At 36.0% G+C, this 18573-nt stretch overlaps 2 protein-coding genes across 2 annotated transcripts in view; one reads left to right on the top strand and one right to left on the bottom strand.

The window, feature by feature from the left end:
- Positions 1-11476, bottom strand: part of mtt (mangetout) — a 79573-nt gene extending 68097 nt beyond the window's left edge. The window contains exon 1 of the mRNA XM_011307265.1: positions 11309-11476. Within this exon, the coding sequence (XP_011305567.1) occupies positions 11309-11468 (160 nt within the window). The 5' untranslated portion in view covers positions 11469-11476. The remainder of the gene's footprint in view (positions 1-11308) is intronic.
- Positions 1341-2242, top strand: LOC105268018 (uncharacterized). The gene is made up of 2 exons (XM_011307251.1): positions 1341-1426; positions 1787-2242. The coding sequence occupies exons 1-2, from the start codon at positions 1396-1398 to the stop codon at positions 2125-2127; spliced, it is 372 nt and encodes a 123-aa protein (XP_011305553.1). The 5' UTR covers positions 1341-1395; the 3' UTR covers positions 2128-2242.
- Positions 11477-18573: the final 7097 nt, after the last annotated feature.

An 18573-nucleotide genomic window follows, 5' to 3' on the forward strand; every position in this document is an offset into this window, starting at 1 on the left:
CGCATAAATCGAAGGAACTTCGACGGAAGAAAACGATATTATCCCCCGCGTATGGGTATCCGGTCAGGCGGTGGCCATAGGTCAAATGGGCGGTTCCGAATATCTCCGAATGTACATATAATAATTTAACTGAAGCAACAGCTTCCGGAATAGAAGTTCTACTGCTATCCATTCTACCAGAACGCTGGGATTTAGGCGACATGGAAGTATGATTACTTTCTCAACATCTGCAAAAATTCTCGAAGACATCAGCTTAAAATTTCCCCCGAAACGATCCCTCCCCTATATTAAAAGAGTAATGAAAGTGTTTATTTTTGTGTCTGGATAAAAATGAAAGCGGCCAAACAATAATAATTAAAGAATGATCATTTAATTTTTAATTTTGCTTCATCTATTCATTAGCACTGGGTGGAAATTCTAGCGAAATGCGGTAACAACTCAACTATTACAAATCTCATGGTGCAAATACGTCAAGACATAAATTCACGGGCGACATCGAGTGTAACTGTAATATGCGCAGTGACTGATGTGGAAATTCCACCACGTACTATTGCCACGACACCGAGGAGTTTAATACAATTGGATTTCGGACTCTGTGCACAAGACTGTCTCATAGGCTCAATGTCTATCTCCATGGTTTCTCTCTATTATTTTTGTTATTTAAGTCTCTTTATTTGCAACCCGAAATTGAAAATTCTGTGATTCGTTGACTAAAATTCCATTGATAGGAAATTTTTATCGATTTACTTGATCAAAACTTCCACTGATAAAAAAACGTTTATGAACGCCTATTTTCATTCCTGAAAATTATATTCGTGATTATAGCGCGTACTACTTTAAGGGATCATTGCTGACGTTTTCTACTTTTTAAATTTTTTTACGAATTTCTGAGAAATAGTTGATAAAATTGACGTGAAAAAAAAATTGTATTTAAGTTTCATTATTATTCAATGTTTTCCGGAGTTGCATCACAATTTTTGCATGAATTCATAAAACTTTTTGGATGTGCAGATTGAAAAACGAAGATTTATCACGCTCTAGGCTATCCCTTATGGATGAATACGCAGGGTTGCGGCGAGTTGTTCACGGGGTACATCCGCAAGGTATACACAAGGGTAGGACATATAGTACTATGTAATACTGTAGAATTGCTGCTGTCTCAGTAGACATTGTTTAAAATTCTGTAACATTGAACCAAAATGTCTGCACCTACAGCATGCAATGCATTTCTGCTCAATGTTTGGTGTAACATGTCACGTGCTCACTTACGTTGCGACGTGTATGCGCTATGAAATTTATATTACGGCGATCCAACGCATAAGATAGTCACACAAATGTCGCTGCAATCTGTTGTACCGCAGGATCAATCCAGATTTTTAATAGAGAAGATTCGACATGCTACACGTTCACCGGAGATTTAATACCTGTAAGTACCTTTAATATTTTCCGCGCGTTGAATGGGGAAGTTTCAAATTTTATTCAGCAATTTTCACGAAAATAGATAACAAAATAAATTATGGAAAATATGAATGATTAAGTAGTGGTGGGTTACTCGTCATCCTTTTAATTCTTCTCTACGGGTTTAGCAAACAGAAAATTACATGAAATTTAGGTATAACTTTTCATTTTTGAATCAGTCAATTTTTTGGTTTTTTAAATAATTCTGTTTTCACCTACCGCAGGTGAAGTATTTTTCTCTCATCATTGCAGTTTTTTACATAAACTATTTCCGCAACAGATGTTGGTGCGAGTGAAATTTTAGTACTCATAACTATTTGATTTACAGCGGTACTGCTGACGCCTCTTACGATGCCACGCGATGCTCAATGCCGGAAGAAAAAAAAAATATTCGGAGAACTATTGGTAATTTGCACGTTATTTTCTGAGGACGAAATGGGAGAGACTTTTTTTTTCTTACATACGTACGTTTACAAACCTTCGAAGAATTGTCTAATTGGCCGAGTGCAGGGGTTCAGTGCAAATTCAGCTAATAAGATTGTAATAGTTGAATTCTTCGGAACACCTGTTGCTGTATCGGTGGGTAACTTGCATTGTGGAATAATTCTATCGAGCGATTTAGGCAATAGTTCGAGACTTACCCTACGGAACATTAATTCGGCGGTGTAAAGCAGCTCATACCCAGAATAATAAAGACTGCAGGAAAGATGAATGAAAAGACTAGGATTAACTATAACACATAATAAAAAAGTTATTGTAAAAACTCCATATCCCTCATCTGGCAAAAAACCATATTTTATTGTACTATATTCAATTTTTAAATATATCGATAAAAAAATGATTTTCGAATGATTCTGTTATGTACTAAAAATAAATAAAATCATTTAGAAACATTTACTTAGCATGAGCGTACAGTCCACATTTTTAATTGTCTAAAAAATCTTTAACGTTTCAAATTTAAACATGCCATCAAGATTATATACAACAATACAAGATGAATATAAAATTAAAAATATACGATAAAATTGTCTGCGTTGGGATAATATTTCTAACTCGATATCTTTTATGAGTTATTGCCGATGATTTTAATAATCGGTGTATGAAGTAAAATTTGTCAAATCATTCAATCGAACACCTCTCCCAACTACAATTGTCGTGAAGAGAAAATAGACGTGATTAAGTTAACGGAGCATTGCAAAGTTTACTTAAGGATGAAACTTCATTCCGATATTGAAGCTCCACTGAACTGGTGACAGAGTTGGTGGCTTATTGATTAAAGTTGGAAACTGTATATCATGGATATAAGTGTACGACTTTTGGGACACCCACCTCGGTATTTTCGATCAGCTCCAATCAGTTATCAATCGACTTTCGACAAGTGCCTTTGAAATTCTCTGAAGTCGGGTTGACTACCTCTTCGTTCTATTATACTTTAGTGAGTATTATGGAAGAGTTTTCGCGAAATTTGATTCACTCGATAAGAACCCGTCTCTGATGGAAGTTGTAATTCCAATACGTTTCAGCAGAGCAGAATTCAAAGTGCATTATTTAATACAAATTAATGAGAGTGATGCAGTGATAAAAAATAGTTAGCACGAAGTGCATGACTACAGATGAGAAACTTAATTATGGAAGTATCCTAGCAGCGAGTCCTGTAATTGCAATAAGGAGCTGAACGCAATCAATGGTTTAATTGGCTTGAAGAAGTCTGATCCCACACCAAACATTTAATCTCACTCCACATTTTATTTATTGGGAAAAAATCTGCAACTTCACACTGACGTGTAGTAAATATTCATTATGGAAGAATTTTTTTTTCGCACTGTACATCATGAGTATATATCGAATATATATGGATAATATGTACGGGCTCATATATGTAGCATATATCTGATATAATACGGTTTTGACCGAAATGTATGAATATATAATTTATATATATGTCGCATGTATATACGCATTCCGTAGAGAATTGGATTTTTTTTTAGATTTTGTAATCTGATCAATCGAAATCGGGGCGATGAAAAGATCAATGCCCAGTGGTCATTCGCTTCAATTGCCTCAAAAGCAGGTGTGACAGTCGCGTGCATTGAAATAGGTAAGACTTGTTATGGATCGTACCAATAACTTCCAGACCAATTTCTCCCTTCTGTTTTCTTTCGTTTCATTTTTTTTTCATACATCTCCCATGATATTTTCCACCATATTTCTCGTCATATTGTCCTAGCATACTTTGTTTGAATCTGTAAAAACATGAGAATTGTGGGTGTTTCACGCAAACAACTTTATGTCCGTCATCCACGCAAACTTGCGTAATTTTGGAAAAAATTATATTTTCTTCACGGTTTTACACAAGTTTTATGGGAACAACTTCAAAACTACGGAAGTAATTGTTTTCAAAAACTAATCGGTGCTGAGTTACATGAAAGTCCATCAATGAATAAATCAATGGTGTCATGTTATATACACGTACATGTTCACATGCACATATAGGGCAGGCTTTCGTGGCAGGATCATTATAGAGGCTTCGATGTTAAGCATCAGCGAATCATGGAAGTTTCGCATGAGATTTTCGCGGTAATTACAATGATTTTCTCCCTTAGGGTCTGCGAGTCGATAAATCGACCAACCACACGCATGGAAAAATTCTGGAAAAAACCTAGCGAATTCGTTAGGCAATTTTATTCTAATTCTATATTACCTACATAGAATTTCTATAGACTTTCTAGTGAAACTTTTTACATAACCTGTATTTGTTTATTATCATAATTCTGTTGAATTTTTAATAAGGGAAATTCAATGAATTTGTTATTTTTGTTTGAATTTTTCTCTGGATTTTTTGTAGAAGAATTCTTGGACATCAATCTTTTTATTTTTTAGCTTGAATTCTGGAATACAAAATACAACTAAATATAGCAAAAGCTTGGAAAATTTGTGTCTAATAATTCTAATGGGAAAACTTTCAAGAGAAAAAAATACTGATGGACTTTTTTCGATCGAATATTCAATGAACTCAGTGCAGAGAACAAATATTGTTTTTCAATAGTTCGCCAATAGAATTTTTCATTAAATTCGGTACTTTTACTTCGGGATTTTATTGATTCTTTCCATTCGTGCACTCGCCAATCCTTTATAAATAAAGTAAATCTTCACCTTAAAATTTTTTGTTCGAGGAAAATGGATGCAATTTGAAGATTAAAAAAAATATATATATTCCCGATTATTTTTGATCAGTCATGACAAAATTATTTAACATATTATCCTATATTTTTAAAACGATTTAACAATTTTCCCTCAAGCTATTCAAATCCACCAAAAATTTTGCTCCAACCCTGATGTTCGATGTTTTTTTCCAAAAAAATCCTGATATAGTATCATTTTATCATGACTTCGTGACATCATGACTTTCTGAAATTTTCTCCCGCAGGAATTGAAACCTCTACTAATTCGTAATGTGCACAATTACTGTTTAATGATACAGAGCAATTGCGGCACTGAAAAATAAACCAAAAAATTTTTTCAAACGACAAATATGTACAAATATGTACAATCCACAATGTATTAATACCAGCCCGAGAACCCGACACGAGATGTATTTCACTAAGTGTATTGCAATGAATCACGTGAGAGGACATAAGTGGTATTTGAATTTCAGGCTCAAGTACTATTTCTCGTAGGTACGGGTGATGAGGGGAGGTAACTTGAAATTGCGATGCAATCACACCAGGAGCAGCCGACTGTATGCGGTCGTATACGTTCAAATTGATTGGTCAGATCTTTCAAGTGCACGGAATCGGATGCAATTTCAAGGAAAACTTTCAAAGAGAATTCCAATATTCCCCTTTTTTCCATCGCTTTCATGCGACCTATCAGCTTCCTACATGGAGTATGAATTTGTTTTTTTCACCACCTGGGACCTCATCCTACGTCTTTTTTGTTTTTATCCATTTCATCGAACTTCCAATTCACTTACTAGTTTTAGTCAAACAAAGAGTTTCAGATGTTTAAATAATTCAATAAATACGATTAGATATTATTTTGCATTATATCACAAAAATTAGATTAGATCATGCGGATCATTACTTGAATCATTACGGATGATGATAATGGAATTATTTTTTATTTTTTTTTTGACGACTTGGTTAATTGATGGAGTTTATTATTGAGGGTAATTAAGGGTGTTGAGGAAAAAATACGAATTATATTAGTAAGTGTTCGGTGGAATTTTATGGTTTTTTATGGATGCCAGTTGATGTAATTTGGAGGAGCATCAATTTTTTAAGGATCGGAGGAATAAAACCCATTGAGAGGCAACCCGCGCGGCTCTGGACTAGAGCAACCACTGACGCGTTGCTCTGGAACTAGCGCTCAGATACGAACGCACCACCTCCCTTCCCCTGTCGTATTACCCTGGACCTATAAGGTCTCACCAGAGCTACGGCGCAACTCGCACTCCAGGTCTGATTACAGTGAATAGATAATTAATACAATTATCCAAACTGTTTTCTCATCCCTTCTCGTTTCGAGAATTGACGAGAAAATTCTCGTGGAGTTATTGCCGATGTCTCTTTTTTCCATTTTTTTTTTTTTTTGAAATTTGTGAGGGTCGGTTGATAAAATTCATGTGAAAACATATACCGTTTTGGAGATTTATTTTTATTGAAGGGCTCATGAAGTTTCTCACTGCGGAATAATTTTATTTCGGTCTCGGCGAACTTTTCCAAAAATTTCCAGAACTTTCCCAAAAATCTAGAGAAATGGACACATGAATATGAAAATCTGGGAGCCATTGAAGAATGATATAACGAAAGGACGATATATTTTTTAGGTCAGTCCGATTTGCGGGCTCCCAGAAATTTACAAACAACATGAAAAATATTCCGTGATACGAACGCGCCTGAAAAAAAATTTTATGGGAATATTTTTTCCAAATTTTCAAAAAATTTCTGGAACACTTTTCAGAATTTTTTTGAAAATTTGAAAAAAATATACCGATTACAATTTTTTTTTACCCAGGAATGCAAATACGGAATGCTATAATTTTTCATAGCGGTAATTGTTTAATGGGATAACGGACGAAGAAGATGAATTCGCGTCGGGATTTGTCCTGATAAGAAATTAATGCGAGTGCCGTTAAACTGACAGGTTCCTAGCTCAGAAGCCGGTAAAACGACGACGAGTGCCCAGCGTCAGACAGATGCAAGCATTTATGGAAATACAAGAGAATGAACACAGAACTGAGAGTACATAGTAGTTATATTGTGGTGAAATTCTATTCCAAGTGAATCTCCACGATAATGGATTGAATCGTGAATTTAAAATAACTCATGTGGAATGCATCCTTTGCACAGGTAGGACTATTTGTTCGATTCCACAGCAAATACAAAATGCTCATCATGTGGCCGAATGAATTGTTTCCAATAATGTCAATAAAGGTCAATGACGGTGATATTCAAAGAGAAAAAAGTACAGGACGAACTAAGTGAATAAATATAGTCTGACTATTACCCTGAGGAGTGTTTGGTTAATGTGAAAGGTGATGTAAATTGTGTTTAACTTGCAATCTCGTGATAATAAAGAGCTCAGCCAGAAAGAGCCCTCGGTATTATATTCGTTATAACTCTATTATGATGCGAATAATGGAATAACGTGGCATACGAAAGATCAGAGATCACAACAGAAACAATAACTGACTGCTTGCATTTTTTTTTAATAGGAGAAAAATCAACAAATATGTTGACAGCATTTTTTGGTAAAGTTAGTGAATTGCGATCCTCAACTAGTAAATATCATCAAAGTTTAGTAATTATAACTATCCTCGTGAAAGAGATTCCTATGTGGCATAATACACCAGTTGCAATATGATATAACGAGTCCTTAGATGGAAATTAATCTCGTTAACTGTGAGGCATTATCCGTGTCTAGGGAAATAGATGGAAAATACACAGACGAAATTTTTATCAATTTCCTGGAAATGGCGTATCAGGTCGTTCATCAAGAACTATTGATGATGTAATAATCAGGATAAATTTTTTCTATAGTATCTTGTATTTGATGCTATACTCAACATCAGAGAGCATTAGTAATAGTGTCTAGCGATGAAAAAAAAAATAACGGTCTGGTGGGCATTTAAAAACAGTTTAATACGTTACCAAAGCATTCACTCGTAGAATGGTGGTAATTTTTATTATTTAATTCGCTCCCTGACGGCTTGTGTCTACAGTCTGGATGCTTTCGAGAAGGTAATCGCTGAGGAATACCTCTGAATAATATAACAGTACGCCGTCTGTCATATTCATTCATAATATCTCAACCGAATTCCATCTATTTCGTTCCCTCGGATTCCTTCATTTTCACCTCAAATGATGGGTGATGGAAGAACCCCCTGTTCTCGTATTTCATGCCCGTTGAACCTCGAAAATTATGAGACACACGGTGGCTTTGAAAAATACGCGAAAGACAGCTTTGCCATTTGATCCCGAGATTGTCATCTCTAAAAAGAAAAATCCATCAACATTATTTACTCTGACACCGCATTACTCATACATTCCTGTTTTTCCACTTTTATTCGCTCCTCTATTGATTTGTCGTGACGGTTTTAGGTGTGAGCTTGGATGAGGATGGTTAAGTATCCGAAGTATATTGCAGTACGTAAATAAGCGTAATTTTTATAGGTCGGAGAAATACTGCCTACGCGAGTAATGTTTCATCGTTAACCTGATTTATGGATATCTGCTCAACATCTGTACCATAATCAAATACAATGTAAGTACATTATACTTAAAATGAGTATATACTATATACGCGGGATACATTGATATTTAATGAGGTTTTAATTTATTATTTTTGTTTTTAAAAAATATACTCCACGAGCTGCATTTTTTGCAACAAAAAGAATACCTCGTTGGACGTTATTTCGTCGCACGTTTCGTTCACTGAATTTTTCATTAATTTCCGTACAATGTAGTAATGCATCTGTCACAGATCACATTGAATTTTCGTGTAGAGAAATAAATGAAAAAAAAAGTCTCGTGATACCTGATGAGCGAAGACGGTATCGTGAGCTAACACATAGTGAACACATTCACGGAATGATCCATTATCAGTTTCAATTTGTTAACCCGTACTGCAAATTGAAAATTGCATTCCAATCTACAGTGGTATGGAATTGAAAGAAGAACTCAGAGGATAAGTAAAGTTGTTTTCAACCGCGTGTTCTCTTACAATAGATGGATTGAAGCATTGTTCAACATATTAGGTCAATCCCTGTACTCGATAAAAAAAGTTGGAGAGTTGACAGATACTTAAAACTTTAAAGAATCCGGGCCCATAGAGGTCTAGAGGTTTTTCCCCATCGGATACTTTCAGGAGTATAAACATCGAAATAAACAAGAAATAAAGAGTGAATTATTGATAATAACACTCAACCGTAATAAAACGTCTTACAATAATTTAGCAATGTTTGTCATTCTATTTATGTAATATAAATTTGTATATTGATTAATAAAGGTTAAACGGGGTGGATGATGATCAGAACTTATTTCTCTTTCGTCAATTTCTCCTCTCCAAAAGATTATCGTCGTGTGCTCATTATTTTGGTTTATGCTGACGCTATGAAAGGGCACGTAATATTTCCTGCCGTCAAAAAAAAGTTTGAATTTTTAATTGACAGGGAAGGATGATAGAGAAAATATTGGAAAAAGCGAGCATCCATCAAAAGTGGATGCAATTTAGTATCTGAAAATGATTTTAATAGAAGTTTTTAAAACGAAACTTGAAAACTGTGGACATTCGCAATTCTCAAACGTTTCTGATTCTGATTCAGTTACTAGATTATTTATTCAGTCCGAATTTTCCATAATTTCAATACGTGTCGGCCCACAGTGAAAATGATTATTCAGATAGAGTACCCGCCTGACAACATTAAATAGCGTTAATTCGGTTGCCTTCGGAAAGATTTATGCATCAGTGGAGAAAACCGTTGGGGAATGAATTTTCAATGATGAGTTTTTTAATTCTCATTCAAGCTGAATAAATAGAAATGTAAATAACTGAAAACGTGACAATCCGATCTCTCCATTAGCGTTTTTCCCCGTGCCTGATTGCTCTGACCATTGTTTCTTCCTCTTTCTCCGTAACAGATTACAGATAAAAATGAAAAATGGTTCAGTATGTACTTTGGTGCAAGAGTAAATCTCTGACAAATAGCCCCGAGACCGATGCTGCTGAAGCCCTGTTATCTCGTACACTCCAGGTAAATCCAGTTTTGCTTGCTGTAGGATGGATGCAAGTAGAGTTTGATAAATAAAACGACGTCAAGAAGCCTTTAAACCATCCGTCCCAAGTGGCCCACAATTCAGTGCAATGAGAATGGAGATAAAGGAGTTTTTATGCTGCACTAAAGTCGCATCATTCCAACAACGATTATCCTCAAACTCGATGTGATTAAACTCATTTATCAGAGTAGAGATTAGCGACGAACGAGGCAACATTGTACGGTAATAATGATTCTAGGCATTTTGATCATACGTGAGTCCTATTGTTCATAAAAAACTGTACAAGGTAGGAGAATCGTAGGGAACATTCAAGAATACTCATGGTTTTTTCAAATAAAGTCAAAATGACAATGTGATAAAAGCAGAGAAGCTTATGACGGACTAAAATGATACGTGACATCCCATTCAAGATTCCCGATTGTTCTGGACGAATTCTTCTGCACCGGAAGTTGAAAAGTTTCGAGTTTTACAATGTGAAAACAACAGTCGATAATGTCTTCGCAACGAGACCCATGGATCAGGTATTGATCATCTGGATAAACCCCTTTGGTCATGACTTTAATCGCAATACTGAGGACACGACATTACCGACTGATGGGGTGAGATTATCGGCGCAGACAATCCACTCCAGTCTGACTCATAATTGTTCGTTCTACTTGCGGCACTTCTGCGTTCATAAAACAAGTGGTCATTTACGGAGGACTATTAACAGGAGTATCAAGAAATGAATCTGAAACTATTGACTAGGTGAATGTCTTTCCAAGAGAAAGGTTTCGCGGAATACGTGAATCTATATTGCCACTGAATTTTATGAGCTATAAAAGAGTTGAAAAAAAATGATAAACAGAAGCGGGGGGATTAATATGGAAAAAGATGAACAACTATTCCAAAAAGCATTTCATGTTGGATAATTACTTCCCATTGCTGGGATTCTGATGAATATTATCTCCTCTTAAAATTCATGCAGTAAAAGGATTTTTTTTTCGTTGCAGGTTTTTTCACTAAGTCTCGCATATATGACTGCATTTTTTTTGTTTCCGGGGCGATTACGCTCTTAATTTACCGGAAAAAATACTGAAATTTAATCCTTCGTTCTCTATCTTTAATTGCAGTTTCATCGTCATTTTTATTTTTATTTGATGACTTCTCTCTGATTTGTCGTGTATTATTCGCTCGATTCGTCTCTATATACATATTATTAAATTTTCTAAACAATAAACACCAGATCTATTTATTCATCGGGAGTTAATCTGGAAAATTTTCTCCCTGATAATACTAATCCTGAAATGATCATGTCTACTAGAAACTGCAGTCGATATGGACAATTTAGAAGAAGCTAATCAAGTCCTTTCTATTTCTCCGCCTCCACCTGACTCCCCTAAAAAATGTTAATCTCAGGTAGCCTGAAATCTCGGATGATCCGCCTTATCTAAATGCAAATCTCCGTTCACACAAGTAAAGCCAATGAGAAAAAGGACATCCCACATGTTTTCAATCCCCATTACGAGAAATCCCTGAGAAAGGTTTTGAAAAAAGTGCGATTAAATACGTCCAAGTCGCCGGATATCACTCACCTTTGATAAAATCAACAGCCATTTCAAGTCCGTAAGTATCTTTGTCGCAATCGTCCAGTATATGGGCGCCAATCTTCACGCCAGGTACTATTTCTCGCTCGTTGAGCCAATCCAAGGTATAGAGCATAGCCTCCAGAGCTTGAATACCACCTTGTGGCATTATAGGGCCACAAGTAACGGTATCCTCTCTTTCATGTATCATCATTAAGCCACCCAGTACCAAATCGCCCTCGACAACTGCACTCTGCTTTACGGGCCATTGATTTGGGGATGCGAACGTGGAGTTTTCTACATCAGCTTGATCCATTGTTCGTGTATCACTGTATAGACCTGTAGAAGCGATTTCCGCTGTTTGCCACGTACCATGTATTACCCCAACAAACGGTGCATTTGTTTGATTGGTAATACCATCATCAAGAATTACAAGTGCTGCTGTATTCGACTCGGTAAAATTATCCAAGTCCGGTGCTATTCGTTTGGAGTAATTAAATGAAGTCATAGATACATTTTCAATAGGAGAAACTATAGTGATCGGTGGAGTTGTTAGTGCTCTGAGTGGTCGGTCCGTAACATTCACTCGCATGGTCAAATTGTCAGAAGGAACGTTTCGCAGAAATTTCAGAAAATTGTTTACAGCATTTGAAATTGCTGGAATCGCTGATACGGTATGGGCGGTGATTTGTGATGTGGAAAATCCAGCTGTTGTCTCATCGGACCCATCCTCACTAACTCGAGAATCCGCGAAAACTTGCGCATCGTTTATCAGACTGTCGTCGCTCGATAAATCATCCACAGAGTTAACTCTCGCTGTCTTTACCGCATATCGATTGTAATCCTTTAAGTCATAATCCCGGAGTTTCGGAGGGACAGCTGTTACAAGTGAATCTGGCCATGATTTGACGACGTAAGTTGGAAGATTCTTGGGTTTATCGATTGCAGACACAACCACAGATGGAACCGTGGCATCACTGTCAAGAGTTAGTTGAGACTGGGGGATATCTCTTGCACTAGTAGATTGTTCCCACTTGGGGGGTAAAGTTGCCGGTATTCTCGTGTTCGATGCATTCTTCATGTCTTGTGGGACCAACTGGGTAGATGCATGTACCTCTGTGGTGGCAACTTCTGCTATTAGAAGGATTTCATGATTTTGTGACGTATTGGATTCGGATAGGAGTTGGTGAATGGGATGATGGAGTGCTCTGGCAATAATACTTGTGTTCAAGTTTCGAGATTGTGATTGGCCTTTGTTTTTAATGGCTGTTTTCGGGGGTGTTTGGTTGTGAAATTCTTTGACTGTCTCAGATGTGATTTTATGTGGAAAGTTTGACGGTCTAGAATTACTGGCGTAATTAATATCTCGCACAGTGGTAGTGGATAATGGGAAAGGCATTTGCACCTCGTTAACCGACCTTTGTTGGGAATATTCGTGGGAAGTATCGTCGCTTGATTGCAAACGACGTACATCATATTCGTCGTGTGATGAAATTGTCAGCTGTACTGGTTGCGGAGGTGTTTCAACATTCCCATAGTTCTCAAGTTTCCAACTTTCTGGAGAGAGTTTCTCCATATCACCTGGTATGATTGACACTCGTTTATTCCGAGTCTGAACAGTTATCCACGGGGCCTCAGGACTTTTAGTTCCGTCCAGACTATTTATCTCGTCCTTTTTAATGACCATACTATCCCGGTTAAAACGTTTTGAAACGTCGCCTCGTCTAGATGAGATTCTACCTACCATTTGAAAAGTGTCAGATTGTGCATTAGTCCTCTGTTTTATCATCCCTGTAGTGCTCTCACTTATAACTTCACTGGTGCTATCTGGAATTTCTCTTTTCGCGGATAAACTGCCGTCACCATTGTTTCTATTACTACCAATGTGAAATACATTTGCATTTGCCTTCTTTCTCGGTAATGGAAAACGGTTTGCACTCCTTGAAAATATTGACAGCTCACTCACTGGTGCTGATGAATCGCTCTGAAAGTTTTTCAATTTTCCCTCTTTGATTTCTAACACTGTGGATGATTCTCCGTCAATTCTGTCAATCTCATTCAGCTGATTTCGATCAAAGTTTGAGTGATCTAAATCAGCTTGTTTATTAGAACTTTTCTCATCTTGAACGATAACTCCCGCCAACTTTACATTATTAGTTTTCGAATTTCGGAATATTCTTAAGCAATCATCAATGTTTGATCCAAGTTTCTTGTTAATACTTGCAGTTGGAAATATATGATGGATTATATGATCCGGTCTCGGTATTTTATCTTCAGCTGTTGATATCTTTAGTGCCCTCTCAGTCGTACTCTCTGGAAGAGGGAATAAACCCAATGGCATAACGTCCGTAATCGCATTCTTATGTAATGTTGTATCGTAATATGTAGTGGGAGCAGAACCATGTGGTTTATATTGTGATGTACTTTTTTCAGTCTCACCATTTACCGAGATCGTCCAAAAGGCCGCGAGGGCCATCCAATCATGGAGTCGCATCACGGTCTCTCTGGCTCATCATTCAATCCTGCAACAAAATGAGATCAAAATAAACCACAAATGTTCATGGAGTTTCAAGGGTGGTCTCCCTTTCAACCGGAATTACCGATTTTTTAATCTGGCAAATTGTTGATCCGATTGATTCCACAAGGTATACCATTTTTGCATTTTATCGTTATTTTATGACTCACGAAGTATCACGAGCGGGCAATAATTTTCCAGTGTTTTATGGATTTTTTGAAAGTGTTGAAAAAATGAGGGAAAAATTATTGCATAACATTTTAGGAGTCATGAAATAATGGAAAATGCGAAAATTTAAAGAATCGGTCATTTTGGCTGAAAGGGGGGAAAACATACTTGATGAAAGTTTCTTATAAATAATTCATAATCCATTGAAATTTTATTCCTGAGCAACAATTCCTGACTCACAATGTTTCCCTTTAAACCATTAATAATGGATTATCTTTTTTTATTCTCCACCATAAAACTAGTAACTTTTAATCCCATCAATCGACTACTTGAATTATTCTGTTTTCATTACTTTATCAGTAAGATGGATTATTTATGGAAAAAAAACGAGTAAATGGTAAAAGAAAGGGGGGCAAAATTGATCGCCGGGCGAAGTGGTCCGTAAAATTTTTTTTTACTGCTGATTGCATAACTCAAGTGTTAACATAAACTTCTTTGCTAATACTGATACGGAGTGGTCAATATCGATCGCGCCCACCACTCATTTGAAAACTCACAAATTTAAAATATGATCGATTATCGTTTTTAACTGAGTCACTTCGGTTATTGCATTTTTTTTTTCATTGCTGTATAATTTATGGTAATTACGACGAATTCCAGATTCTTTTTATAGTAGAGAGAATCAAATATTTTTGTAGCTCGTTCGCTTTGTCCCGCAATCCGTTTTGATAAAGCTTTTGCTATGGAAAGGTGCCGATTAGTTTTTGAAATATTTCCATGAATTTTCCACATGAAGCACTCTGCCAACCTCGTTCAACAGTTGGATCGATTTTAGCCTATACGCACCACTTATTCCAGTCGTTTACTAAAGTGAAAAGGTTTTTCACAGGGTCTATTATAAAATCAGTCACACCCCGAAAATCGGTTCCGTTATGCCGGGAGAAATAGCCATTCCAGAGACACAATCCATCTAAAAAAAGTCAATGACGTCCTTAAATTGACAGAAAAGTTTTTATTACTGGGTGATATGAAGTTATTTTATTCCAACAAATCCTCAATAGCTACACGTCGGTATCTAGTTCGTCGGTATCAGCCGATCGTCCATCACTCGATATTCAATCAGATATTCCCAGTTCCCCTTTCGAGAGATCCACTAGAATATCGATGGATAGTTTCTTGGTAAAATTTCGTTTAAGCGGTATCTTGGGTATAAATTTTCGGTGACGACATTTTTACCTCTTCCGAGAAAATTATTCAATGGTTATGGGGCACACAAGGGAAAAGAATCTTTCGTTATAACACTGAAAAAAATTAATATTTTCAAATATACGTTTACTGTTTTACTAGTATTTTTGTATTTCCATTCAAATTTTATTAATGCAATCAGTGGATTTCTCCAATTAGGATAAAAATGATAATTTAAGGCAACGAAAAAACGTGGCATAATATCGAAAGTCCATGTCGTCAAATTTTTAATTCGATACGAGACGATTGGGGGAGCCTAGGGCAATATGGCGTCGCTGAAAAATCGTACAATTTCGCAATATGGAATGATGACAATAGAAATACAGAAACGATGACCAACTAATTTTCCAATCGTTCCAAACTTGTCACTCGACTCATTACCGCAACTCAACCAATCCGACCACCTCATTCCATCATTCATTGTAGTACTCTCCCATTGATTTCGTGAAGAGCTCATATCATAATTTTCCAGACCTGAAGGCTCAGCTCCTGAGAATGAATTTTGAAACTCATGAGTAACGGGCAACTGGAGCTAGAGTCCTCACAACGCTTTTAATTGGTTCGCAATTTATCTCATGCTCGTTTCCTATTTAATATATAATATATCTGACGAATTAATAGTAAATGACTTTTAAAAACCTCGGGGAAATGTACTGAGAATTCTCCTGAGTAGTTGCAGAGGAAATTTTGTTTAATAATTTAAATAGCGATTGAAACCTGCGTCGTTCCCAGGTTAATTATCCTCAGAATCCACTCTTTGCCTCAGGCGGGTGTTATTCGGAAACCTATACCAATCCGTTAACTCCTTTCAATCGATTTAAAGTTTTACACTCAACGCCACAAATACATGGGCACATCCAGTAACTTAATCGATGCCACATTCAACTTGAGTCGCTATAATTACGAGATTGTACTGAGTTTAGGAAAAGTTTCAACTTCCAAGTGATTGGGATTGAATTGCTTGGAATACCCTCTCTAAGTAGGAGTCATTTTTACGAGCTATGGATTTAGTTCCAAGGACTGCATACACTGACGGAGCGATTTATTTATATCAAACGAGTTTCGTTAACTATTCACGAATTGCATAGTTATGGGGGTAGATGCAAATTAAATGTATCATTCGCTAATAGTCCATTTATTGGCAAAAATGACAATACTATATATTTTTTATTAATTTGATATAATTTATATATATATATTTTTTTTTATAAAAACGTCATACTTTCACGTTTTATAACATTTTACGTTCCGGTGAAATGATAAAATACCGAAAATCGTTAGCCCCAGTGTTTTCGTTCCGAAGCAAAAAGTCACGTTCCACTGAAATTCCAATGATTAAATGATGAGATTATCACATTTCTTTGTCGATTGAACAACGCGGAAAATTCTACAAACGGACAATTTTTATTTTCACCAGATGAATTAATAATTGATCATTTTCATGAATTAATTAAAATGATAAATTATAACACGGCTTCACCAGAGCTTATTAAATTTGCATAACAAATACCCAGTAATGGCGAGTGCCGTTTATTAGATTTTTGTAAAATTGCAATGTCCATACCCAATGATTGGCAAATTTCTCTTATACCGTCGGATAAATAATCTATATCGGTCTCTAAGGTGAAAATATATCTGAAAGTTGACAAAACTTACAATGGTCTTTGTCCCTCTGGGTTGTATCTCCGATGATTGAATATATATTGGTGTCTCTGTATATCACTGTAAAAGTTTATATTTTTATCTGAGGGAAAAAGTTTGATTTGTCACCAGGAGAAAGTCGACAGAACTTAAATTATCCTGCGATATTTGTCATGGTAGAAGAACACGATAAAAGTTAAGACGATGTCAGTATCGAGACCTTGAAGGCAATGAGGATAACAACTGTGTCCGCACATTTTAATGATCTGCTCTCTAATTGGAAAATAAAAGGATCATTATCCTAACTTACGAGTCTTTACGCTCATAGAAATACAACCAATGAGATTTCATTTTACCTGAACCATTGCACTAATGAATGCTCCAGTCTGCGAAATTGATTGAGTCGCATCTAAAATGAGTTCAATCATCAATGGAATCAATGATAACCTCTAATTCTCTACCAACTCGAGATAGAAGCGATTGAATTCGAAACATGAGATATTTGGTGCACAGTAGATTTGTATCCATTGATGGAAAATTGAAACCTCAATCCCCACTTTAATCAAGATTAATGCTTCCGCGATCTGCCTTCAAAGAAAACTGACATAATTACTATGCGCTAGTGAAGCATTTCGTGTGGAGCTCTAAGAGAAATTTCTTCAATTTAAAGTCTCTCAAGGAATTTTCTCGTATTTCATACGCAAAATGGTTAATTTTTCGCGTCTAAGTGGAAGGACAATTGCTAAAAGCTTTCCAATTAGAGCGCCAGATAGTTCCTCAGATATTCAGATATTGAAGATGACGCATTTTTAAGAATATTTTTAAATAATTCCTTTCTCTAGTTGTCTTAAATAAAATAAAAACAACATCCGACATGGGTTAGTGGGAATGGCAGGCAAATGTCGACTCAATTGTGGGTTCATACTACTGATGTGACATGTGTCACCTATATAATTTTCATCGATAGGCAAGTGATGCCAATCAAAATTGTTGGAAACTCATGAATAGATATTCATGAATAGATATTAATAGATATTCGTAATTTATAATCTGATGGGCATTGATGATGAAACGACTGCGTGAATTCAATTTTTGTACAATACAGTGCATGCATCGTCTGCTTCGTTGTTCACGAATTTCACATATGAAATTATTATTATTAATAATATTGTTATTATTCCCTGAAAAAGTTGACAGTAGAAATTTTAACGATTTTTAAATTCTAACATAATTAACTATTACTGCGAATTAGATTTATATGATAATTATATAATAAAAAAAATGTTTTCTTTTATTTAAATAAAAAATTGAGTGCCTCGTTGAGAGCCTCACAACAATGGGTACATGATGGATACGTTTTTATTTGTTAAATGGTTGAAGTCGTAATAATAATTTGATCTATTATAATGTTAATTTGAATGAATGTGAATTTTCATTCTCTGTGCAATTATCAAAGAAAGACCGGAGTAGGTATCCATTATTCATCCCATTACCATATCCGACATTCTCAAATATGCTAGAATCAACGAAAACCGATAACTCCACCCGTTCGAAACGACTTCTCCCATTTTGCGCATTAGATTAATCAAATAACCGACTAACTAACGTGAGAGTACTTAATGTCATGGATGATACCCTTCTGAAATCCTCATAAATTCCATCAAGAATTAGTTTCCATTTAGGGCATTCCTTTCCAGAAATTCGT

The sequence above is a fragment of the Fopius arisanus genome, unplaced genomic scaffold, assembly GCF_000806365.1.
Source record: "Fopius arisanus strain USDA-PBARC FA_bdor unplaced genomic scaffold, ASM80636v1 scaffold00052, whole genome shotgun sequence".
Taxonomy (NCBI): Eukaryota; Metazoa; Arthropoda; class Insecta; order Hymenoptera; family Braconidae; genus Fopius; species Fopius arisanus.